Genomic DNA, 26,047 nt, shown 5'->3' with positions numbered 1-26,047 from the left:
TGATTGGATGAAAATTAAACACCCCTGGGACTGTCAGTCAGTTATAGCCATTCTCAGCTTCATTCACAGATTTATTAGCTTGCACACAGAGAAATTCATTCAGAAAACTTCATTCACAAAAACGGCAGCACTCTCTTCAGAATTTTGAACAGAAAAATTCTGCTGTAACCTGGCTTTTAAGGAAAAGCTAGAAATGACTCAAGGGCTGACAAAGAAGCTGCACAAAGATGATGATGATGAGTCTGGAGATTTGAAGTAAAATTGTGCTGGACCATACAAATATTGAGCGTATTTCTAGATTGCGATGCTGAATGACTTTAAAAACAAGAATTAGCAAGATTTGTATTAAGAACTGCTGACTACATTCAGAGAATTATTTTGCATGTTTTTTAAAATCATATTGTGTGAATAAAGAATGTGCAAATTGCAGAACGATGATTTTTCTTTCCAGTTGCGCAGCTGAATACAAAATGCTAAGAATAGGGCTTGTAAGGTATCTCTTTGGGTTCCTTCTAATCTAAAATTGCTTTTGAGATTCTCTCGATCTTGTATTGCTTTCTGTGGAATATTTTTTTTTAGTCTTTTCTGCAGCCGAGGGTTTGCAGTTAATGATGCAGGCTATAACAGTGAGTGTTCAAAGCTGAGAATGATTTAGAGGCTTGCTTGCTTGTGGCAGAAGTGATTTTAGATATGGATAGCATCTCTTCAGATTAACCTGCTGTACCATTGTTATACCTGTGTGTATGTTTCCTTTAGCATAACTTACAGATGACCATGCAGACTTAAGCTATGTTTATTAAGAAAAATAACCCACGTGTGAAGCAGCCAACAAAAAATATCCAATTGGTGTCTGTTTTTAAAATAGTTTGAATTGCTTAATTTCCATGTCATTTACCTACAAGAAGAAAGCCAATTTATGCAACAGTATCCAGTTACAGAACTTCCAAGGCTATGAGAGAACGCAGTCAGCACAGTCTCAGTGGACACGTACTGTATGTAGGACGATTTAGACACCCAGGAATGCTTCACAGGGCTAAATACAGTCGCTTTAGGGATGATTTTATAACATCATTAGAGGAAGGTACACAAAGTAGTTCTTTAAATATCAAAGGCTCCTCTTCATCTTCTCACTCCTCAACACCTCATTTACCAGTTGAGGATGTCACCTTGGGGACACAGGACAGCTCCACCACTTGGTGCACTTTGATCCCCCGAATGGCTAATATTAAATTATCCAATCCATCTAATCTGCCTGGTTTTAAAAACTTCTGTCTGGGGACAAAAGAGGTGCCAAGAATTAAACTCACAGAGTGTGTTACAGTTCCAAGCAGCCCAACCTCACCAGAAATCAGTTTAATCAGCTGCCTGCCTACTTCTTATCCACGGCAGGACCCGGACAAACTCGATGTAAATACAAAACCTCAAGATGACTGCATCTTGCTGGGCTTTGAGTCTGCCCCTCTAAGCAAACAGGACAAACCTCCAGTGCAAAGCGGAGGGGACATTGTGAAGACTGGCATGACCTACTGTGTACGAGTAAGTAGCTTCTCTCAGATTTTCCACTAAAAAGCAAATAATCAAATTGTGTGGGCTTGTGCAACATAACCTTCCTTTCCCCACTTCTTCACTAGGTACTGAAATCACTGGATACTGCGTGTTCCCTGTTTCCTGAGGCCTTGTATAAGTGACGTGTTGATTATACCAAGGGGAATTAAAGTACATAAGTAATCCAAAGGAGTAACGTAATAGTAGTCTCCAAAAGCATTTCCTTGAAGGTTTATTATAAGAAATGCTCCTTAAGCAGATTAACTGATTTGAAAAAAGAATAAGGAAGTGCATGTTTGAGGGAGGTGAACACTAAATAATTTCTTTATCCCCTTTACAGCAATCCTGCAGCACAAAATCTCAAATGGGTCGTAACGCTGTCATGTTGCTGTAGGTGTGTAATAGTTGCTGAGAAGCCTGCTGTAAATTGTAGTTCTTTTGCATCATCTCTCCTGGAAACACCAAGGGTGTTTGCTTTCATGCAGCATGTTTTATAGTCCTAAATTGGCATTTGGAATGCATCTGATTTTCCTAGTACTACCAGTGCATGCGGTAAACCCTTTTATCTGTTTAGAAGCTGTCCATTCATGGACGATACCTCGGCCCAATATCTTTCATTTTCAGTGCCGTGCTGGCACTGTTACATTTTGTCTCTCTATTTTTCACTCTCTAGTGGGAAGAAAACCTTGCTGCATGAATGATTCCCTGCAAGCTGTGTTTTCTGCTTCCCTCCCGCATGGCACATGCATCATTTCTTTTTCTTCTTTCCCAGTGTAAATTTTACAATTGTTACCCTAATTCTTGCACTGTGAAAAGAACTGACAGTTGCTTCCCAGGGACCTTTGACCCTGACCTTTTCATTTCTTAAGGTTCATCTCCTGTCTAATAGCTTTCCAAAATGGAAGACTGTCTACATTAGGCACAGAGAAAGCTTATGCCATGGGAAAATTACAGCAAAATTTTTTTCAAGTTACTTCAGGAATAATGGCGTAAGAGGCTGGGCAAAGCCATGGCTTCCGTACTTTGGTTTGGCATGATTTTTGCTTGACAAATTGGTGATTCCTTATAGCCCTATTATCCTTTAGGTGCGTACAAATTGCTTAATAATTTGTTCCAATATCTTTCTAGGTATCAAAGTTAGGTTGACCAGTCTATAATTCTCCTGGTGCTCATTGTTCCCCCTTTAAAAAAAAGAAAAAAAAAAGATACTATATTTACCCTTCTCCAGTCCTCTAGACCAGTGGTTCTCAAACTAGGGCTGCTGCTTGTTCAGGGAAAGCCCCTGGCGGGCCAGGCGGGTTTGTTTATCTGCCGCGTCTGCAGGTTCGGCCGATTGCGGCTCCCACTGGCCGTGGTTTGCCACTCCAGGCCAATGGGGGCTGCAGGAAGCGGCGCGGGCCGAGGGACGTGTTCCAAGTTTTGGCTAGCTCTAGCATCTGGTACAGGCCACTGACAAACCCTGGATGCTGACTTGATGGTCCACGATCTCGGATGGTATAGCAATTTCCATGTTTCTGTGTTCCAAAATATGTTTTTGGTACTTGATCTTTTAGAGAGTATAGAAGGAAATGTATTTACATATCCTTTTTTTTCATGTACTGCCTAATTGGTGTCTTCCTATAGAAAGACTGAGTAGCTAGACAGCATGAACTGTCTATATGTTGTTTGCCAATAGAACGTGTGGGACTGTCCGTATTCATTATAATCAGACTGGGGACTACACAGTGAGTTACTGTACTATACGTGCTATTCTCAATTTGATAATTACTGTGGACAAGGCTTGCCAAGAAGTGATTATAACTATGCACAACAGTCACAAAGACAGGCTGGCTACATGTTCTATTCACAACAAGATACAGACAGATGAAAATAGTGTCTTTCCTTAACACCATCCAACACTGAAGGCCCAATCCACAGAGGTTGCTAGGGATCATTTTGCTGACTTCCATGGTCATTGAATCAGGACATAAAACAGTACTTTAACAGTACTACAACAGCTCAGTCTTTAAATCAATAGTATGAACAGTCTGCAAAATCTTGAATGATTTTTGTTAAGCACATGTCTGCAACAAGTCTTATTTACTGGAGTCCCCTATTAAAAATATTGAAGGGGAAATTGTTGGATATTTTAGAATTTAATGTTATATAATGTACTAATATCATGTAGCTTATATTTTTTCACAGCACTTGTTCTCTTGAAGGATCTGAGAACTTTACCAATATAAGTGCTATTCATCTGATAGCTGTTGGGTTACCTCTATAAAATAAGTTGGGGGTCTCTTGAGTAAGGGGGTTTGCAAGACTGGCCTTAAGGCAGGAAGTGAGGAATACCATGTCCTCTTCGAAGTTTTTCCTGAGAGATCATGCACAGGAGCTTCTCAACCCCACTCCATTTCATGGTGGATAGGTCCATCTATTAGCCAAGATGGTCAGGGATATAACCTCTTGCTCTGGGTGTCCTTAAACTTCTGATTCTGAGAAGCTGGGACTGGACAACAGGGGATGAATCGCTCGGTAATTATTCTGTTCTGTTCATTCCCTATGAACCAGCCACTATCAGAAGCCAGGATACTGGGCTGACCCAGTATGACTGTTCTCATGTTACCCTGTGCAATCCTGCCTTTACTCACAGGTGATTTCTTACTGAAATCTGCATGAGAAAACTAATGAGAGGATCCAAGTTGTATTATCCAGGTTATATTAGGGGTGTCTAGGGGCAGGGTTTGGTGTATTTTGAGTCAAATCTTAGCTAACTTTATAGGTGTTCCGTACAACATTTTTCTTGTATTATTTTAAAAATAATCAAATTGGCTCCCTACAAAACCATCCCAACCTAGGGATGAGCTCCCATTGAGTATGGGGGAGCACTACCAGCTGCTGGCCCCCACAAAACAAAATAAAAGATATTCAACGCTGCAAAACATTGTAAATTGAGGCTATTTTGGTTCTATATCGTCTTAAAACTCATTCTCTCATTTTGTTTCTTCCATCATTATGATTTCTGTTACAGTAGTAGCTAAGACTGGGGCCTGGTGGGGCTAGGCACTGGACAGACAGTTGCCCTGCCCCAAAGAGCTCTCACACTAGAGCCCCAATCCTGCAAAGGTTTAAACACCCGCATGACTTTCCATATCTGAGTAGTTCCATTGGCTTCAGTGGGGGACTACTCAGGTGTATAATATTATGCACAGTCTTAAGTCTTTGCAGGTTTGGGGCCAAGGTAGGCAAAGGGTGTGAGAAAGGAAAGCGTGGCCATCCCCACTTGGCAGAGGGGGATTTGCGATTAAATGATTTGCCAAAGATCACACAGTGAATCTGTGGCAGAGCCAGGAACTGAGCTCCGGTCATGTGACTTGGTGAAAACTGATAAACCCATAACACTCCAGTAATGTAAATGCCAGGATCTGGCCAGAAGCAGGAAAATAACGGGTCACATGCAGTTTTAGTAGCAGCAATGTTTTTATTATGCCTGTAGAGTCTCGTGCAGCTAAAGCTCTGGTTTTTGAGGCTTTTTGGAGCCGGAGATGTAGTCCCAAAAGCATGGATTGAGTCACTCAGATATAGGATGGACACACATATGTTTGGCATTTTGCCAAACCGACCCCCAAATAAATGAAAAATCCAAGACTTTCCTGGGAAGTAGATTAACTTCCGTGACTCACTGCTTCTCAGCCTCATCTATGAGTCATGAACCAGGATGTATTTTTAGCTCTTTTGCTGTGACAGGCATAGCACTAGGTGCAAGTATTTTATTGTAATATCCATGGCCGAATGAATAAGAACACAGGTGTTTAGCTGAACCACCCCTGTGGGTCAACAGTTTACAGGAGCGTTGGGTGAAAGGAGCAGGCAGCCGTGGTTGTAACCGCTGATTTAGGAATTCCCATGAGTCCTGCTCCTGTATAGCCTGTCAATAGCGGCCTGGCCCAGTGGCTTATCAATTGTGATTAGTCCTTTGTTTCAGCATTCTTCTCCCTGCGCGAGTAGAAGGTGATGGGAACAGGGCAGAAGCAGGTCCATCAGCCCCTCTAAGGAAGGGAGTGACCCATGGCAACTAAACAGCCATTTCTCTGCGATGGCTTGGAAAATGTGGCGGGTGCTGGGCAGTCCTGCTATGTGATAGCCCTAGGGATTAAATTCCTCTATCCACAGAGCAGGTTCGGCCCGGGCAGTGGTAGCGCAAACGTCCTCAGTGCTCTGGTCATGTGTTTCACCCTGACTTGGAGGTACCACAGCTAGCAAGGTGTGGCAGGAGGGTAACACAAACTCTGTCCGTGGTCTCTGCTGCGACAGCCAAGAAGAGACGGATAGTATCCTCTCCGATGGACAGAAGTCCATCAAATAGCCATCAACTGTTACCAACTTTAACTCTGTATTGACCGTGTTTACATTGGTACTCAGGCTCTTCACTGTAGCAAGTGGTTTCTAACAGAAAATCGTGCCGCTTAGGCCTTTTACCTCATCTGAAGCTGGTAGCTCAAAGCAGGGCTGAGCTTTGAAAGAATCCAGTTAGGGCTACAGCCTGCAAAGGGGCCCAGTGCAGCCAGTTGGAAAATGCATTTGATTTTCCACAAAAAAAATCTGCAAGTGAATATTTTGTTTTCATTGAAATTTCTCAGCGATTTTTTTAAAATGATTTTTGTCAAAAAATGGGGGGGGGGGAATGCAACCGAAAATAATGCTTTTCTTGGGTAAGTTTCCATTTGGTGAAAGTAATTTTTCATCCCAAAATGTTTTTGCGTTAAAGGATTTTGACTCGCTCTAGTGCCGAGAACCATCTGCTTCCGTTTGGGTTCTAGTCTAGTCTATACGGCTTCTTATTCTGCCCTCAGCCCCGGAGTATCAGAGCACCTGCCAGTAGTGCATGAAGCAACCTAACATCTGTCACACGTGGTTCATTCTTTCTCTCGCTCATCCTCTCCCTAGGGGGAGAGTTGTGGATGTAGTGCAGTGTTTTGTTTGCTCTGTTGGATTTTGTTTGGGGTTGGAAGGTGTTCAGAGTTTTGCAGGAGGAGCTCGGCACCCTGCAGGTTGGGGAACAGGCAGTTAACGAACTTCTGGAGGAACTAAAAACCTGGGGCAGAACTGAAAGGTTCAGCTGGTCATTAGCAGCCTGATGTGGTGGCTGATAATGATGACATAAACCAGAAAACTGAAAGAAGAAGAAGAAAGAACAAAACCAAACCTCAAACCACCACCTTTCTGCATTGACGAAAATAGAATTTTGAACTGTATGTTGCTATGGTTAGAGTTTTGTTGACAGTACCTGACCCTTTCTAACAGTTAGACCAATACATAAACCAACAGGAAGGCAGGGCTGTCACTGGATTAATCAGGCTTGGTACAGTGACTACCAGAGCTTGTTATTTATGGCTATGGCTTTGTGACAGTTTCCTTAGCCTTTGGCTCCACTAAAAGTTCAGAGGTGCATTATAAAAAACAAACAAACCCAACAGTTGTATGAAGAAGCTTAACCCCACTACACATGAGCTGCAGAGATCAGAGTGTGTTCAAGCACCCTGGGGATGGGGACACTGCGATTGGAGCACCCCCGGGTGGCATAGCCCTGTGAGTGAGGCAGTCCCAAACACAGGGCACCATTACCCAAAAAGGGGAGGAAGAGGCAGGGGTGGGAAACTCAGAAACTTTTTCTAGTCCAAAAGCTCCTTGTTAGAGCAATGCTGGGTACAGAAGTATTTGAATCAGAGTAGCATTGTTGGCATGCTTTTTTGCATTCAGTACAAATGTTTATGATGCTTTCTTTCCCCACGCAGCTACATTATGTTTATAGTGAATTGAACTTAAGGTCAGTACTTAAACTCATATACATTGGATACAAAGCTATTTGGTAGCAGCATAATACAGGACTGTTTTCATTAAAAGCACAGAGTGCCAATTCCTGGCTAGTCAGCCTTTGGATCTGCAGGGGCTGACACTGACCGAAGAGTGGGTCACCTCTGTTAACTAATAAGTAAAACTGTAAAGCTTCAGCTGAAGGGTTTAATTTGAAGCACGGCATTTTGCTCGCTGTCTCACTTATTTAGGTGAATCAGTGCAGTCGTTCAAACTAGTACCGGAAGCATTAGCTGTATTAAGGAAAGGCAAGGCAGGAGCCTTGGAGCTGTAGTTGAAGGGGTCATCAAAGTCACATAACCTATGTTGCTGCATCCTGGCACCTCCTCCCACGCGACCTTTCATCCTGCTTTTCATTGACTCTGCATCATACTGTTGTAACTAGAAGGGAAAAGATTCCACCTTTAACTCCCCCAGCTTGGTTACACAGGAATTGTTCCCAAATCAGCTTCGGCATAAGGATGTCTAGACCCCGCTATCCAGGATTACCCTCCCCCACCCAATACAGGGAGTCGGGGGTTATTCTCACACCCATACCTGTTGGAAGAGTTGTTGGCCTCTCCTTTAGCAAGGAACAATCCTCTCTAGCACATACTATCAAATCCTGTCCCTCATACCTGAAAGAGGGACTACCATGTATGTGCCTGACCCTGCCTCACTGAAGTCAATGGGAACTTTACTATTGACCTCCGTGGGCTCTGGATCGAGCCCTAATTGCAGAAGTCATGTTCTTAGCCTAGGGCTCAAATTTAATTATGGTGCTTTTCCTTAGGCAGAGTATTTCTGTAGTCAGGACAGTACATTATCTGCATTCCCTGCTGTTCTTGCTCTGTGCAGTACCCTTGATTCAGCTTTGATTCTCTCTACTGCTTTCCTTTGGCCTTTGAGTCTTAGTGACAAGTACCTCCTTCTACAGCTTTGGAAATCAAGAATCAAGCTGCTATTGGCATATTCAGATGCTACATCAGCTGTTTAGCTCAAAAGTTTGCATACAAGTAACTGGCCCTTATACTTGTATCTTTTATTACAACAACCTTGAGTAAGCTAATTACTCTGGCCTATTTCATTTACATTTTTTTACTTAGTCAATTATTGTGGCATGAAAACACCTTCCAAATTTAGACTTAAACCATCTTGCAGTTGGGATTTTCTTTCCATTCATCCTGCAGGGGGGAAAACAGCATGGGTAGCTTGCTAGAAATATATATATTACAAATAATTTAAAGTGCTCTGCTCTGTGTTTGGGAAGATCGGGTTGAAAAAGTTTCTTGCTTTTCAGCTGGACCATGGTAAGGTGTATAATAGCTCTGAGCTCCTATGGGAGAGACCACAGTCCCCATGGGCCCCTGAGAAAGGCCTGTCTCCTCAGCAAATGTCCTCACCCTGGCAGTAGATTGTTTGATTATTTTTGAGGAGTGGAGCTGTTGACAGTATTGAGGTCCTGGACAGTGAAGTGGCCTTTTAAGTATCCTAGGCCATGACCATTTATAGCATGGAAAGAAGGATCAAACATCAAATGTAACATTGTTTTCTATTCAGGTCCAATGTAGAGACCAGAGCTCCAGGGCAACATGCTCTTGGTAACCTATGAAGCTATGTGGGGTCTGCTGCAGCATCCTGCAGTAGCTGCAGTTTTCTCGGGGCTGATGCTTTCAAGCCTAAATAAATTGTATGGCCAGCATTATCATTAATAAGTGATCATCAGCAAGGATGGGATGTAGTCTCTTAGCCAATTGGAAATGGTGGGATGTGTCTCTGGGAATCCTGCTTTATTCAAGACCTGAGTCAACAAGGAGCCCAGAACTCCTAAATTGCACATTGTCTTGAAAATTTGTGGAACTCTGACTTTGTCAATTTGTGGCCTTACCAAGATGGCAAACTCTTCTTCAAGCATAACCATTCTACCTTGCTAGGGTTTAACATCTGGCTGCTGATCTCAGCCAGTCACTGAGGAACTGGGGGAAAGCACATTTCCAAGATTTAACTTTGAATTGGTGTAGAAGTAGCACATTCCATTGTAATTTCTAAAGGTGCCTCTGCCCCAGGCAGTTGTTCAAGTAGACATCCTTTCTTCTAGCCAACCCTGCTGGGATTTTAACTATTTTCTTAACCCAGGAGTGTTGGTACTGAAAGTTTTATATGCAGAAGCGTATTATAACTTGGGAAAGAGTATATAGAATATTATAACTTATACTACAAGGTATTTTATTACACCACTAGGGTTAGGATGTCATACTCACAAGGGCTTGATCCCACTCCTTCTGATTCCCGAAACACTTACACCAGATGCTAGGCTGGCTAATCCCATGCCTATGCCCTATTTTAAAATAAAAAGGGGGAAGCCAGGAGAATGCTGTCCTGTGCAAACCTTTGGCAGTCTCCGACTCCAGCCAAACTCCTTCCATACCCAAGGTGGCTATTTCATGGAGCCAGTGCTTCCATCTCCACTTCCAAACTGAGTCAGACAGCCATTCTTCACTGCTGAGGTAACTCAGGTGATTTGCACCTGGGTTTAACCTAGCATGAGTCTGAGCAGCTACAACGCAAAGCCCTACCAGAGTTACTTGTTACTCCATCCTTCCTACTGCTGCACTCCCGTGAGAGTATCATTAGGCCTTCTCAGGACATATTCCATGGTTCCCTGTGGTACAGTAAGCTGAGTGGCTCAATTATTCTTTCCCAGTGAAATGTGGGAGATTTGCCCATCCTTCTGGGTGCATGAAGGGAATTGTGGGAAGGCAGTGGATGACTATTGGCACTCAGATGAGTGAGCCTGCATCCTCACTGCCAAGTGGTTACCAGCCTGAGCGAAAGCAGAACCCAGGCTCTTGCCCAGTTCCCCATCCACGCCAGCTAGCCCAGTTTGCAAGCACCAGTAAACTCAGATGAGGGGGTTTTGTTGGGGGGGGGGTACACGAGGGTAGTTAGGGCAACATTTGGGTAAGACCCCCAGCCCTACCTAGGTACTTGGGTGGCTAGCCCATCCCGCTGCTCATGCCATGGCAACTAGACTTCTACTGGTAGTGCACTACTCAATCAGCGCTAGTGTGGGTATGTCTACCTGCACTAGAAGTGACACCTCCAGCTCCAGTGTAGACAGACCCGAAGTCAAAGACATCGCACTTTTTACTTCCTAGGGCAGTCTCTTTTGCTTTATTTAGCAGGGATTCCAGTCTCCTTTAAGTCCCTTTTTGATTGCTCCACAGGTCTCTTCTTCAGCACAAGTTCCTGAATACTGGGGCACAGCCTTCCATTTCCCTCCCATTCCCGTTGATCAGCTTCTCCCATTCTCTTTGACCGGCTTCTCCTGGACCCTGGCCACTATCTTCTTTCTACACTTTTCCCTGCTCTTTTCCCCCTGAGATTTGGAGATTCAGACTTTATTGATCATGTATCTTCAGGTCACTCATGGACAGTAAACAAATCAGGGAACTGAGGAAGCTGCCATATTAATGCATTTCCTCTACCCAGGTTTTAAGTAAGGAGTCATCTTTTGTGAATCAGATCAGCTCCAGTCAGGGTAATTTATTGCGAAAACCTAGTATTGATTTTTTTCATCTTTGCTTAGAGTAGCTTCCCACGCATCTGTTCAGGATGCAAGGGTGAATTTACTCATCATCATATGATCTCAGCATATGACTCACTCCCTTCTCTGAATCTTTCGTTTCATCCAGGGAAGCAGTGTGTCGCCGCCCAGCTCACTGAATTTCTGTTCCTAAGAGAAAATGGAGTTTAAAATCTGTGCCTGAAAACAGACTTTTACAATGCTTTTCTGAGCAACATGCTTAGCTACTCCCCTTCTCATTAGTTAGCTCTTACGAAGGAACACACCATTCTCCATAAATGCTGCAATGTATAACTCAGATTTTTATTTCCTTTAATTTTTAAATCACAGCCCTACAGGACGATGTCACAGTTTCCAACAGCAGAAATACCACTTTGTACAATTAAAAAACAGAACAAAACTTGGGTACACTAAAAATATTTCTGTAACAGTAATTTCAGAAATCCTTAAGCTAGTGTCAGCTGTAGGTTCTGTGAGAATATTCCATAATCTCCTTACTTTAGTTCTTTTCATTCACCAAACAGAGGCTTTCATTCAGGAAGAGACAGTCATGTGGCTAACTCACCTGAAGAATGTGCAACTGTACTGTATTTGCTTTTTTTTGTCCCTGTTGCTGCCTGATTGCGTACTTCCGGTTCCAAATGAGGTGTGTGGTTGACTGGTCAGTTTGTAACTCTGGTGTCTGTGTCTGTAACTCTGAGGTTCTACTGTACATGTTTTGGAGAGAAGTAATATCAGTCAGTGGCTTTGACTTACATACTGTACTGAGCTAGAAATGTCCATAGGTTCGTATGTAACCATCAAAGAATCCCTAGGCTAATACATCCTGAGATTCCACATAGGTTCTGATTGACACTGTTCTTTGTTTCACCCCTATCCCTGTACAAAGCCCATATGAATCAGCTTTGTTGCAGGAAATCAAGTGTGTACTGTAGATTGGAGGGGACAGAATTCATCCACTGATCTAGGGGCAGGCTGGTGCTCTATGATACAGTCCATCCATACCTGCTGCTGTGGACTGGAATAGCAGCCACTGCTCTCCCAACACCCTATATGGGGGTTGCCAGCCACTGAATCTGCACAGGTGTGGATCCAAAGGCCCTTCCTCTTGTACTCACCAATACTTCCCTCCATGCTGTCCTATTTGGAGTGACATGCAGTTCCCTGCCTGGCCACTCTGCAGGACAGTTCTAAGGCATATGGCCCTTCTGCTAATGTATAAATGTCACCACTGCCTTTCACACATCCCTCATGGTCCAGTGGTAAACCTAGTGGACTGTCACAAACTGAAACAAGATAACCAATGATAAGTAGGGTCGGGGAGAGGGAGGTGGTTAGATTTTTGTGTGTGGCAATTGTCCTGCCTCCTTTTAATGTTATGTTGTTTACAATCCTTGTTTCATCAGTTACATTATTCAATCAAATACAATATATATTGATGAGTAGATTTGAAAGCGGTTGTACAAATGTTTCTACATCTATTTAATGTCCGTAAATGGCCAAAATTATGTCTGTACCCAGTTGTGACCCTCTTTCTGTTTTTCAAGGTGTTCTTTTAAATAGCTGTGATTTTTTTTTGATTTTTTTTTTCTTTTTGCTCTCCATTTCTACTCTAGTACATGGGCTGTATAGAAGTGTTGCAGTCAATGAGGTCTCTGGACTTTGGCACCAGGACACAAGTCACCAGGTAAGTGGTGGGCGACTGACATCCAGCTTAATACAAAGTCTGAATGTTAATTGCTACACAAAGCCTTAGATGTGGGTTTTCTCTTCAGACTCCTGTGTTTTCTCACATAGTGATCTAAAATATCTGACCATCACAATAGGGAGTGTCTGCACTAGAAAATAATCTGTGTTCATCACCACCACCACACAGGGCCCCCATCCTGAGGTCCCTCCTCTTTCACGCTTGGTTTTGGATGCAGATGAGACCAAAATGTGTTCAATATCCGATATGGAATGTGTGATTGATCCCTCTGTCTAGCAAGGGCCCAGTCTTGAATTCTTTATTAGGTGTGTGGCATTGCTTGGCCCAGTTTACACAAGCAGCCAAGCAGGGCTGAACATGGAGTCTGACAAGAGTTAGGCTGGACAATGGGTATGAAACACTGTCCATTTTCTAGTGCACAGCAGGCCTTAATTTCCAGGCTTCAGATCAGCAAAAGTTTGTTCCTAGATACTAAACCTCTGAGTTTGGCCAATAATAAAAAGCACCATGTTATCACTCCTCAGGGTTCAGTAGAGTTCCCTTAGGGCTGCTTAAATGTGAAATACTTTGTGTTATATTATCTTTGTAAGTTTGTAACTTCCTCTGCAGATCAAGTGAATGGGTGTTGATATTCAGTCTTCTGGAGTAAGGCATTAGTGTTTTAAATAAGATACTGTGTCAGGACTGGGAAGGGCCAGAATTTCCTTTCCTTTATTTTTCTTTTACCTATCTGTGAAGTCCATGTTACTCTATATTTGTGTGTGAGTGTATATAAGTGTGTGAGTGCACATGTTTGAGGTTGAGGTTCAAAATAAATGCTACTTTTCCCTTTCAGAAGAAACTCCTTATTGGGAAGTAGCGTGGCTCATGTAAAGCCCTTTAACAGCTGGGGTTAGATTCTATGCTGCCCCATGCAGGAGGCACAGCCTAGGTGTGTGTGGACAGGTAGCTCTATGCCCACCCAACCTTTGCCCCTCTAGGGCTTATCTACATTACCCGCAGGATCGATGGGCAGCGATCGATCCAGCGGGGGGTCGATTTATCGTGTCTAGTTTAGACACGATAAATCGACTGCTGAGCACTCTCCCGTCGACTCCTGTACTCCACCTGAGCGAGAGGTGCAGGCGGAGTCGACGGGGGAGCGGCAGCAGTCGACCCACCACGGTGAGTAGATCTAAGTACGTCGACTTCAGCTACGTTATTCACGTAGCTGAAGTTGCGTAACTTAGATTGTCTCCCCCTCCCCCGAAATGTAGACCAGGCCTAAGATTCTGGGCTGCTGGAAAGGCCAGCTGCCAGTGAGCTGCCCTGCAGCCACACTAGCCAGAGTAGTCTGGCTGTGCCCCAGATATGCTCCCTCCCATCCCAAGCCATTCCCCAGCCCAGTTTATGTTGGGGAGTCAGGGAATGTGAGTGAGGCTTCTGGCACCCAACTACACCACCTGTATATTGAGGAATTCCCAAGGGGCATTTCTGCTCCTCAGTGTGTTTGTGTTTGCGCAGGGCTGAGAAGGGACAGGAACATGAAAGAAAAGTTTTAAGCTTCCAGGGGATTATTATAAACAAGATTAAGGAAAGGGGACTTGAAAAATTACAAAAACTGTTTGAATTTGGCCAATCTATCTTATAAGTGAAGTTGCTAACGCTAATATTGATTCTCTTGATAAGATGCTGCATCATTTTTAAATGGGGCTTTTGTACGAAGTGGAATGTTGGAGGTGAGCCTCTGCCTTTGAAAAATAAATTGTTAAAATCATCATCATCATGTTCCCATTACGCCTCTGGCCTTTTGGGCAGCGACGAATCTCCTCCGCTCCTGTCTGTTTCTGGCAAGTCTTTCAGTGGTTCCCCAGCTGTGCCCTAGGTTTTCAGCTCAGCTTCTGCAACTCTTTGCCATGTTCTTTTCGGGCAGCCTCATTTTCGCTTGCCTTCAGGTGTCCATCTTATTGCTACTCTGGTGATGGACTCAGTTTCCATCCAAAACACGTGGCCAATCCATCTCCAGTGCCTCCTGGCAAGGATGGTGCTCATATCCTCTTGGCTGCACTGTGTCAATAGATCTAGGTTTGAGATTGTTCTGGGCCAAAAGATACAGAGGATTTTTCTGAGGCAGGTTGTATGGAATGAAGACAGTTTGGACATGTCATACTTTCTCATTCCCCAGCATTCTGCACTATAAAGTACTGTTGAAAATACGTAGCTCTGATAAATCTTGAGTTTGGTTTTGGTGTTGTATTTTGATGATTTCCAGACTGTATTTAAGCTCCTGAAGGTGTTCCTGGCTTTATTGATTTTGTTCCGGATGTCCTGGCTTGTTCCACCGTCTTGGCTGATGGTGCTGCCCAAGTATGTGAATGTTTCTACATTGGTGAGAACATAATCCTCTCTCTATAATGGTGATGGTGAGGCAATATTAAAGGCCATGATATCTGTCTTATTGCGGTTGATCTTCAGTCCAATTTGCTGGCTGAATGCGTTGAGTCGAGTTGTTTTTTTTTCGTATATGGTGTTGGGTATGTGATAGGAGAGTGAGATCATCTGCGAAGTCCAGGTCTTCCAGGGATGAGAAGGAGGTCCATTTAATGCCTCTTAGCATGTCTTCTGTTGTATGCCACATTACCCAGTCGATGGCAACGTTGAAGAGGATTGCAGACATGACACACCCCAATGTACTCCTGTTTTGACTTCAAAGCTGAGCTCACTGTAATCAACACTGCATGTAAAGTTGAAATAAGGGATTCCATATGCCTGCAGAATGTGCCATAGGCTGGTCCTGTGAATGCTATCAAAAGCCTTCTCAAAGTCTATGAAGTTTATGAAGAGCTGCTGTTGCCGTTCTAAGCACTGTTCTATTATGTTTCATAGAGTGAAGATCTGGTCTATGCATCCACGCCCTTCTGAAAACCGGCTTGCTCTTTTCTGAGAACGCTATCAACTGCTTCTGATATATGTTGGACTGTGATCTTACACAATACTTTTGCTTGGCACAGATAAAAGTGTGATACCACGCCAGTTATTACACTCACTGAGAGTTCCTTTCTTTGGTATCTTCACTATAACCCCATTGGTCCACTCATCTGGCACTTTTTCCCTTTCCCAGACTGATGTAAATAGAGGGGCCAGGATAGATGCTAACTCAGGATTTACCTTGAACAAATTCTGCCTTCAAGTTATCCTCGCCAGGACCTTTCCTGTTTTTTTAAGGATTTGATGGCTTGAATGATCTCTTCCTTAGTTGGGATGTCTGTGTTGATATCAAGATCTTCTTCTGCCTCCTGGATGTTTGCTTCCTCTTTAGGTGGCTCCCTGTTCAGCAGTTCTTTGAAATGCTCTGTCCAGCGTATTTCTTGTTCTTTTTCTTTTGTTAGTAGGTGGCCTTGATTTTCTCTGATGAGATTGTTTGTTGGTGTCTGCTGTTTACAACTGATAACCCGCATCATTTTGTAGACAGTTCCATGTTCACCACGAGCAGCTGCATCCTCTGCTTGTGTTGCCAGATTATCAGTATAACATCGTTTGTCCACTCTCACAAGATGTTTGACCTCCCAGTGTGCCTTGCTATACTGCTTGTGGTATTTGTCCTTTAGCTTCTGGGATATTGTGTCTAAAACTTTTTTTCTTCAGGGCTCGTCTGGTTTCTATGGCGTTCCATGTGCTGGGTGTAATCCACTCCTTCCTTCTCTTCTGCCTGTAGCCTAGACAGGCTTCACTGCTCTGTTTATAAATTGCTGTTACTTTGTCCCGCTTCTTGTTGATCTCCTCATCTGCATTCCCCTCCTCTTCATCAAGGTCTGCAAGTGCCTGAAACCTGTTCTTTAACTGCAGAATGAAGGCTTTCTGTATTTCAGAGGACTTTAGCTTGTCAATGTCATAACATCTTTGTCCCACACTTCTCAGTTTTAGCTTGACGGAGGCTGTCACAAGGTGGTGGTTGCTGCCAATATCTGCACCTCTTTTCACTTTCACATCTGTCAGTGAGTGTCACCATTTGCCATTGATCATCATGTGGTCAATCTGGTTCTCATCTCTGCCATTTGGAGAACACCATGTCAGCTTGTGGATTTCACGGTGTTGAAACAGGGTTCCACCGATGACTAGGTTATTCATATTACAGAAATCAACAAGCCTCTCTCTGTTTTCATTCATGGTGGCACACCCACGTTTTCCCATTGCTCTGTCGTTGTTTGTGTTGTCCTCACCAACTTTGGCATTCAGGTCTCCCATGATGATAGTTAGGTCATGGCATGGTACTCTCTCTAATGCTGCCTGTAGTGTAAGGTAGAATTTGTCCTTTACTTCTTCATCACTGTCATTTTTCGGAGCATAGCACCTAATCAGGGTGATATTATTACATTTCCCTTTCATTCTGGCTCTCATAAGTCTGATGCTGATGGACCTCCACTCTCTTCTTCAAAAGAATGGCAACACCCTCATGGTGTTGTCCATCATTCCATCCAGAACACAGCAAAGTTTCTCCAAAGGCTGTTAATCTTCCTGATCCTGTCCGTCTGCTCTTGCTGACACCCAGGCTGTTTAAGGTGTAGCGTCTCATCTCTGCTGTGACCTGAGCTAGCTTCCCTGCTTCGTATATTGTCCATACGTTCCAAAAACCAAGTTTGCTTTTTGTCTTGGTGTTAAAAGTCTATTATTAAAGCTCCTGTGTGCCATATTTTAATGCAGCCTTGATTTGTGTATACTTGAAATTAGAAGCTGTTTGCACTTATAATCAACTTATGCACACAACCAGCCCAGTTCCTGGCTTTGTATATTAAAGAAAAGCTATTGTGCTATTAATACAATTCCCTCGCGCTAATTATTCACAGATGGAAAACGTATGTGCCGTTCCATTGGCTCGTGGAAGTCAGCATTTAGCATTCAGACCAATAAATTGTCGTCTTCAGTAGCTCTAGAAGCCAAAAAGTGAGGTTATCTCATAACTGCATGCCATGGAGTATGTCATTACATTTACAAAATAGAGCTGTTGATGGATTGTTTGGAAAATAATGAGCAATTAATTGTTTAAAGGAAATTCACCAAGTCCAATCTGGCCCAAATTTTAGGGTTTGTAAACATGAGCAATGTTAAAACTTAACAATAGAAATGTTTCCATTACTTTAAAAAATTCTAGTGAGAACATTTAAAAAAATAAAATAAAACAGCCCCTTGCAGTGTGTGTGAAAGAGAGGTGCAAACCTAAAGCATGTCTGCAACCCTAATGCTGGCCTAGTGCAGCAGAATTTGAAGGTCAATAGCTTAGCAACTAACTAGACGCAAACAGAAAACTGATTAGTCTATTCTCCTCCTCCTAGCTGAGAAACTAGTATAAATAACGTACAAAAATACCGGCTATTTTAAATGTTTTCAGTTTTAATTATCTAAGGTATCTGCAACATGGGAAAATAGATTTGATTTTTTTACCTTGATAGCATTCCTCTACACAACGGAGCATTTTTCAAAATTGCAGCCCCAAAATGTGTGTCTAAAGCTTCATCTACACTACAAGCTGGGGGTGAGTGTCCCTGCTCATCTCCACGTACTCACACTAACGCTCACCAAGCTAGTGCGAATATAACTAGCCGTGTATCCGCGGTAGCGCGCACAGCAGCGGTGGAGGCAAAGCTGGGTGTGTACCCACCGGTTTCAGGCAATGTTATGTATAACCTATTATGCTCCCCTTCTTCCTGTACAGCAGCTTAACTCTTTGCTGAAACATAGGCTAGAGCTCTCTCTTTTCAGAAAGTATTACACAGAGTTAAACCTCAGGGCTATTTTATATAAAGCCCTGTGGGTAGGCATTAATAGATCCCAGACAGTTTGAGAGAGGGAACCATACAGTTTCTTTACAATCAAATATTTAATACACAAAACACATTGTAAATAGTCTTTGGAATCATTTACGAATAACGTCTTAAATAAAATCTGTAAGGTACCAAATCTACTGTTTCTTATATAGACTTTCCCACTGTGCTTTTGTGACATATGTTTACATGCAAGGTTTCACGATAACATTTATACTTCTCTACTAAAATACACACAGGCACGTTCCCATATGATCTTCTTTCAGAGATGATTTCTCAGTTTCTATAACGTGGCCTTGATATGTTGTGTGTGTCACCGGGACTCTTCAGGGCTTGAGAAGAATGGCAGAATTTCAGTTCCTTTCCCAGCACTTCTTCAGCGGCTTTCAGCAAAGAAAAGTCTGGGGATCCTTACAGCTAGCATGGGGATAACAAGATGACTGGTCTTCTCAGTTGCTGTAAGATAGGAACCGTAGCCTGTATCCAGACAAGTACGGTACTGGGAGCTCGCCCCCACAGCCGACAACATCCGTTGGTCTTGCATGCTGCTAAGTCTCCAGGACTGTCTGTAACCTCTGTATTTATAAACTTTCCTCGTGGTGAGCTCCGACTGGCTCAGCTGTCAGTGAATTTGTGGAAGCTGCAAGACTCCTTGCCCTTACTGAAAACTCTCTGCCCAGCTTCAGAAACAGCTGCTGAACATGCCCAGTAACTGCCACACCCTATGTCTGGATGTTTCTGGACCCTTCTAGTCAAGTTGCCCTGCTCTGCAGACACAGAATATGCTAAAATCCATGACATCTCCCCACTGCTTCTCTCCCTTTCTTTGGACTTAAAATCCCCCCCGCTCCCTCCGCCAATACACCCCCCCCCACACACACACACATATCAAATGCTGCAGTAAAAATACTTGGTTTACAGTTACAGGCACAAAGGAGCAGGAATTGTCTTTATACTGCGCTGGTGGTTCCATTTGTGCTGATCAATAATAATGAATGTACCAGGTGGGGGGCACTAGCTGCTGTAGAATTTCTACATAGGTGTGCTCTGGAGTGTCATTCCCTGCAGATTTTGCCTGTGCAAAGCCTATTTACTCAGACTTTGTGCAGGGAGAGCGGATTTGATGCAAGTCATTTTTGTATATTTTTTTAATATTCCTCCGAGCCAGGTGAAGGAAAGATCCTGGGGTCAGAGGCAACAATGAGTCAGAGAGAGGCAAACCAGCTAAGTAGTCGTGCAGCTCATGGCTGAGCAGTATCAATGTGCTCTCTGCTGAAGCTGACTGGACTGACTTCAGAGTCCTTGCACCTTCTGCCATGGGAGGGGGAGGAGGACAAAGATCTCTCCTGGGTGGTTGGCAGGATCAGTCTCTCTGTGTGCAGGTGGGAACTGACTGGGGAAGAAGAATATGAAGGTGAAATCCTCGCCCCTGCTCAGGCCCCTCTGTGCCCCTGAAAAGAGCCAGAATGGTATATGGGGCCCTGATCCTACTATACGTGGCTGGGGGAAGATTCCCCAAGCACAGCAACTGTGGAGACAGTTGTAAGGCTGCCTCCCAAGGACACAACCCTGGCGTAGGGGGTGGGGCTGAGGGTAGGAGAGATGTGTCCAGGATGTGGCCACAGTACCTAGTATTACAGTCCCTATGGCAGCTCTGGAAGGCTGCAGTAACTCAGACATGTCCCCAAGACTTCATTAAATTATAGCAGGAGCTTCTCCAGCTCCGAGAGCAGGCCAGGATCAAGACAGTGCAGAGGTGTCTTAAAGCCACCTTCTCCCTTCCTGCCCCCGGACTGAGAGTTCTGTGCAGGATTCTCTTAGGGTGTGTCTGTGTTGCAGCTGGGAAGTGTGGTTCCCAGCTTGGCAAGACGTACACAAGATGGCTCTGCTCAAGCTAGCATGCTAAACGTCGGAATGTGGCCTCAGCCACAGGCAGTGGCTCGGGGTAACCACTCACGTACCATCCCACCCAATGCCCCCGGGTACATACTTGGGCTGCTCGCCCAAGTCCGTGCTGCGGCGACGGCCACATTGCTACATTTAGGTGTTCGCACCAGTAGAGCTAGCACATGTACATCTACCTGAGCTGGGAACTGCCCCTCCCAGCTGCTCTGTAGACATGCCCTTCGAGGCATAGCTCACCGTAAGTCTGTGCAGGAAGGAGACCTAGACTGGAAAAAAGAATCTGGAGCTCCTCTGCTCTTATTCTTCCCTGAATTTGCTGCACTTAGGCCTTGTCTATCCACAGAAGTTGCGCTAGCTTAATTTATGTAGGTTTTTAATCCTGTTTAGTTACAGGATGATGCTTGTTTCAGTCTGAGTGACTTATTTCAAGGTAGCTTAAACCTGTTCCTAATTGACGTAAGCTAAATATCGATTAAAGTGTCCTTGTTCCCTTTTTCATCAGGTTAGCAAAATCAATTTTATATCACACCTTTAGCTAAACTAGGGCAATTTGCATATAGACAAGCCCTTGCTACTCCTTTACAAAGTGAACATGTGCAAGCTGTGAGACTGGACTTTCATGCTTAACTTCTGTTTCTATCCGTGCATGTTCTACTCTGCATCAAGGTCACTGTATACCCTAGAGGCTTGAACTTGCTTTCAGAAACTGACTAAATTCACTGCACACAACAAGGCTAACATTCCATATGGCATGTTCTAAGGGACCGCAGGGTGTCTTGGATGGCTTATTTAGTTCCACTGAAATTAACGGAGCAAGTCATGTGCCTTATGCCTGAAAGGACAGGATATGGGGTAGATGTCATCAGTTTCTTGGAAGGTTAGAAACAGGACGATTTATCGTGGTATTGATCTATAGTCCAAACCATAAATCTCTTGGCCTGTTTGAAAAATGAAAAATTGTCTTACACATTCAGATGATCTCTTATGCATCTCAAAATGTTATGTATATTTGTGCTCTAAAATTATATTTAGATTGCACACTTAAACCAAAAAAGTAGTAATAGAGAGGGGTTTGCCCCTTGCTTCTTTTTGGTGCTTATCCTATAAGGGTTTAGTGCATGTTGTTCTCCAGAGCAAAATGCTTTTCCCAATGGAGATTATAGTTGCGCTCAAATCAAGTTATTTGGATCCAGAATGCAAACACCCACAAGGTTCAGCATTGGTTACAACAGGTTTTTAGTTCTTCCCATTATAAAAATAAGGGCTGTGTGCAAAATGTGTCTGTCACTGAATCACCTCAAAGGTCCAAGAGTGTTCAGAGCCACGGTTTTAGTTTGGGGCCCCACTCTGTGGAAAGTGAATAATCTTTGTCATTTGTTCACATGAACCAGTTGCCCCCTCTTTGTTGTACTATAAACATGCATTTTCACGGTTTCACTGAGCCCTCTGGCTAGTTCCCTGTTACGCATCTCCTAGCTCACGCTCATAAATCAAGCTCATTATTAGAAATTATACTTGGACATTTATGGGAAGAAGGGAAGAGATTCTGGATCTTTGATTGCTACATTAACTTGTAAACTTGAAAATGGCCAGGCAACTTTGTTGGGGCTAAGGGCATCTGCAGTGGGGTGACAGGGATGGCCGGCTCAATAAGGCTGACTTTGTTTGGATGATTACTTTCTACTTTGTTGAGCCACACAATCCGTTTCTGTTAGATGGCGTAGGCAGGCCTTTAGATGCTTAAAAGCAAATTTCAACAGCATTCTTATTCACTTACATCAGCCCACGTCTCTTCTTTTACTCTCGTTTGGAGAAACAATAAACAAAGTGGTCTACTGTTGTTGTGAGTTCTTCTCTTTAAATTAAAAGGAAAAATAAAATAAAATTCTGCAACAAGTTTTCTTCTAGAGAGTCAAACTCCAGAGAACAAGTCCCACACAGCTGGGAAGTTGCTTTCCACTCAACAGGTTTGTAGCAGCCAGCTAGCTTGACCTTTTTTTGTTAAGCTTCCTAGAATTTCAGACACCTTCAATCCAGCAGACAGCAGAGCTGCTGAAACCCTAGGATTTGTAGAACAGTGTTTCTCATCCTTTTCAGGTTGGCTACCTCTTATTTGAAGTAAAAAAAAAAAAAAGAAAAAAAAAATTCCACAACCTCCTTATATTTATTAGAAAAGGTGAGAGTTAAAAACATATCAGTGATGATAAGCCTATTGAGTTGGGGTGTGTGTGTGTGTCTTTCGAGAGGTTGATAGAGAATATTTAACTTGGAAGGGTAAGGGTGTGCAGGGAGTTGGGAACAAGATTTTCTTTGCTTTTGACTGTAATAAAATTTTCAATCCCACTCAGCCCCTCGGTTGCCTTTCGGGACCCACCAGTTGAGGAAAAACTGCAGTAGAGTATAGAGTGGAATCACATTGTTTCATTCCGAATGTGATAACAAGGACCACATTTTCAGTCACAGCCTCAGATTTTAAGTGTAAAAATGTACATACGAGTTCTTGTGTCCACACAACTGCACTTCCATCCATTTTGCACGTGTGGACTGGACTGCTGGAAGCCTAACTATCACATCTACATCCACTAATTCAGGTGTATGTCCTATGGCAGGTACAAAATTGGAGGCTGGTTTGATGCCAGCTGAAAATGTGTTCCTGAAAGAGCAACCTAAAATCAACTTGCTTCTAGAAATCTATCAATATAACAAGTGCTATTTCATCATAGCAGGGGTATATCCACAGTGGTTTCTTCTCTCTAATCTATGGTGCAATTTATGTTGTAATTATATCTGCCCTATTGAATTGTACTGTACCTTAGAAATACTTTAGGATACAAATCAGGTGTTATCCCATTATTTATTTTTCATAACTATCAAAATAAATGTGCAGCCACATATGCTGTAAAGTTTGTTACTAACTTAAAAGTATGTCATTATTATGTAATTTACACGTTAGATGTGCTTGAAATAAGCAACTTAGCACAATATTAGTGTGCTGTAAAATATGTCATTACTCAAATTAAAGCCAGACATATCATGGCTAGCTTGAGGAAACTATTTTATGTATTGGAAAGGTGGTTAGATCATCTAAAATGCCATCCATGGATACCCAGCAGCCAATACATGAGACAAGGGACTAGGTGTTCTACATTGAACAGTACAGGTAATGGAAACTGCTGAGTAATTATCCTCCTATTGCTTTGTTCCCCTTTGCTGAAAATTGCTTGTGTGGATGGGTACTCCCAAGGTTTCATTTTCTAGTACAAGATTGGGATCTATTGTTATCAGTTTTGCTTTGGACTCCTTCATTCTGTATAGACTGTCCTGGCTGAAGAGTCCGATCGTTCATCTGCTGCCAAATCTCCTTGTTTTTGATTTTGGCCAGTGTCTCTGCATCTTTTGCTATATAACCAGCCTCGGTGTTCTGGGCTAGTCCATACCTCCCAACGTTTTAAGATGAGTCCTGTCCTGGGGGATGGGAGGCTCTGGCGGAGGGGGGAGTTGCAAAGAGAGCCCACCCCACACTTACCCTGCAGTGTTGGCTCCCGCCCGGCACGGCTGGCTGGGCTTGGCTCCTTGCTCCAGGCATTGCAGGACAGGGAGTGGACAGCAGACCAGGCCAAATCTGAATAAGTAGCACTGCAACCTCATGCTCCAGGGCCAGGTCCCAATGCCAGGAGCTAAGCTGAACCAGCCCTGTGGGATCTGAGTCACTTCAGCTAGGACAGGGGGTTTGGGGCTCAAAGATGGACAGTCCCGCAAAATCTGGGGCTGCTGGGAAGTAGGCTAATAACCCTGATTGGTTAATTTATACGATGTCAGGCCAGTTTGGTTTCTTTTAGTACTGACCTAGAATGCAAGATGAACATTTTTTTTTTTACCATTTTAAAGGTTGATTTTGTGGCTAGGAATCTCACAGGTTTTTCATATTAATCATTTATTGGCCCTCCTAACTGCATTTCTCGCCATGGCTTGCAGGGTTTAGTGCTTATTATTTCTAAACTAGGTGATTGTTTTGGCAATTCTCATTGCTAAGAGCTTGGCCCATGCTATGGTAATGCATTGTTTAGTCTGCTGAAATGCACATGTGCTTGTCTTCCACTTTCAGCCGTCCAAAGTCTTTCATTCCCTGCAGAGTATATCCGCTGAATTTACTTCTCTTCTTAATCGTGATAGCCTTTAAGTTTAATTACTCAAGATTTCCTTTACAATGAAAGTTCAGTTGAACATTAATGTCATTAATGTTCAAAACCCATAAGGCTGGATGCTGAGCTGGTACACATTGGCATATTTCCATTGAAACCAATAGTGATCTATCAATTCACACCAGTTTAGGATCTGGCCCATTCAGGTGTCATGCTCAACTTATTTGCAAGTTTCAGAGTAACAGCCGTGTTAGTCTGTATTCGCAAAAAGAAAAGGAGTACTTGTGGCACCTTAGAGACTAACCAATTTATTTGAGCATAAGCTTTCGTCCGATGAAGTGAGCTGTAGCTCACGAAAGCTTATGCTCAAATAAATTGGTTAGTCTCTAAGGTGCCACAAGTCCTCCTTTCCTTTTATTTGCAAGTGTGTATCTCCTCCTGAAGTGTAGGTTCTGCAGTAGGTTGTTGCAGTGTATGTTTACTTGCTCTCCCTAAGCTCTGGGATTTTGCTACTCGCCCTTTGAGGCTGCCATTGGTAGTGTTGAGTGGTATGTCTGGTTTTCTCTAGCTTGAAAGCCATCATTGACATTACACTATTCTCCAGGTGGCAATTTATCTGATGGACTGTACTCTATCGGTACTAATTCTATATTAGCATTATTGCTGTACCAATAGCTTTCTCTCCTAATGCAACTGGACCACAAGCACTCATTGGACTAGACTCTGAGACTGAAGCCCACAGGCTGTTATTGATGTTCACTCTCTTGAATTTTTTTTTAATTTGTTTTTTCTTTTTTTCTTTTTGAAACTGAGCTTTCTCAGCACGTATCTGTGCATGTGAGCTCTCTCTCTCGCGCGCTCTCTCTCTCTCAAAGGTAGCCAACTTTCCTAACCACTTTGTCCCTTAATAATAAACTATGACTGGAAAAATCAAAATTGAACTTGCAAGTTTTAATTTACTTCCTGATCTCTCCTAGATGAGAGACAGCCTGTAACAGGTTTTTTTGTTTTTGGTTTTGGTTTTTTTAAGAAAATTACCCAAGGCACAGAGACACACCAAGAGTATAATGCCTTTGTAACCAGAATTGGTGCAATGGAAAATGATCCTTCATAAGATAATGATTAGTAAATAATCCTCATGTGAAAAAAGAATACAGGCATAATGTATATGCAGCTGTGAAGTGTCAAATGATTCACTGGAATCAGAATAGTGGTTCTCTAGCTGCATGCGCTGACTCCTGAGGCCTAGTGTGTGTAGAACAGAGGTACATCATGAAAAAGTCCTGCTTCACCATTACAATGTGTCATTTGGATTTTTACATGTCAAATGGGGGGTAAATGGGTTTCCTGAATGTCTTTAAATAATGTGAACCTTCTCTCCTTCCATCTGGGCCTTCATACAAATGTGCACATTCAGGCATGTGCAAATGTGTGGGTGTTTGTCTCCTTGGTGAGTGCAAAAGCCTCTCCGTGGTTTGGAATATTTGAGTTCCCAGATGTGAGTGGTGGTGTTTATGCTACAGACTGTGCA

At 43.2% G+C, this 26,047-nt stretch overlaps 1 protein-coding gene across 1 annotated transcript in view; it reads left to right on the top strand.

Moving 5' to 3' along the window:
* The first annotated feature begins 487 nt into the window (after positions 1–487).
* SHC4 (SHC adaptor protein 4) overlaps positions 488–26,047 on the top strand; it is a 50,784-nt gene continuing 25,224 nt past the window's right edge. Inside the window, exons 1-2 of the mRNA XM_074964778.1 lie at positions 488–1,536; positions 12,580–12,650. Coding sequence (XP_074820879.1) covers positions 952–1,536; positions 12,580–12,650 — 656 coding nt within the window. The 5' untranslated portion in view covers positions 488–951. The remainder of the gene's footprint in view (positions 1,537–12,579; positions 12,651–26,047) is intronic.

The sequence above is a fragment of the Natator depressus genome, chromosome 10, assembly GCF_965152275.1.
Source record: "Natator depressus isolate rNatDep1 chromosome 10, rNatDep2.hap1, whole genome shotgun sequence".
Taxonomy (NCBI): domain Eukaryota; kingdom Metazoa; phylum Chordata; order Testudines; family Cheloniidae; genus Natator; species Natator depressus.
The sequence above is the reverse complement of the archived record's forward strand: the minus strand, read 5'-3'. Positions and strand labels throughout refer to the sequence as shown.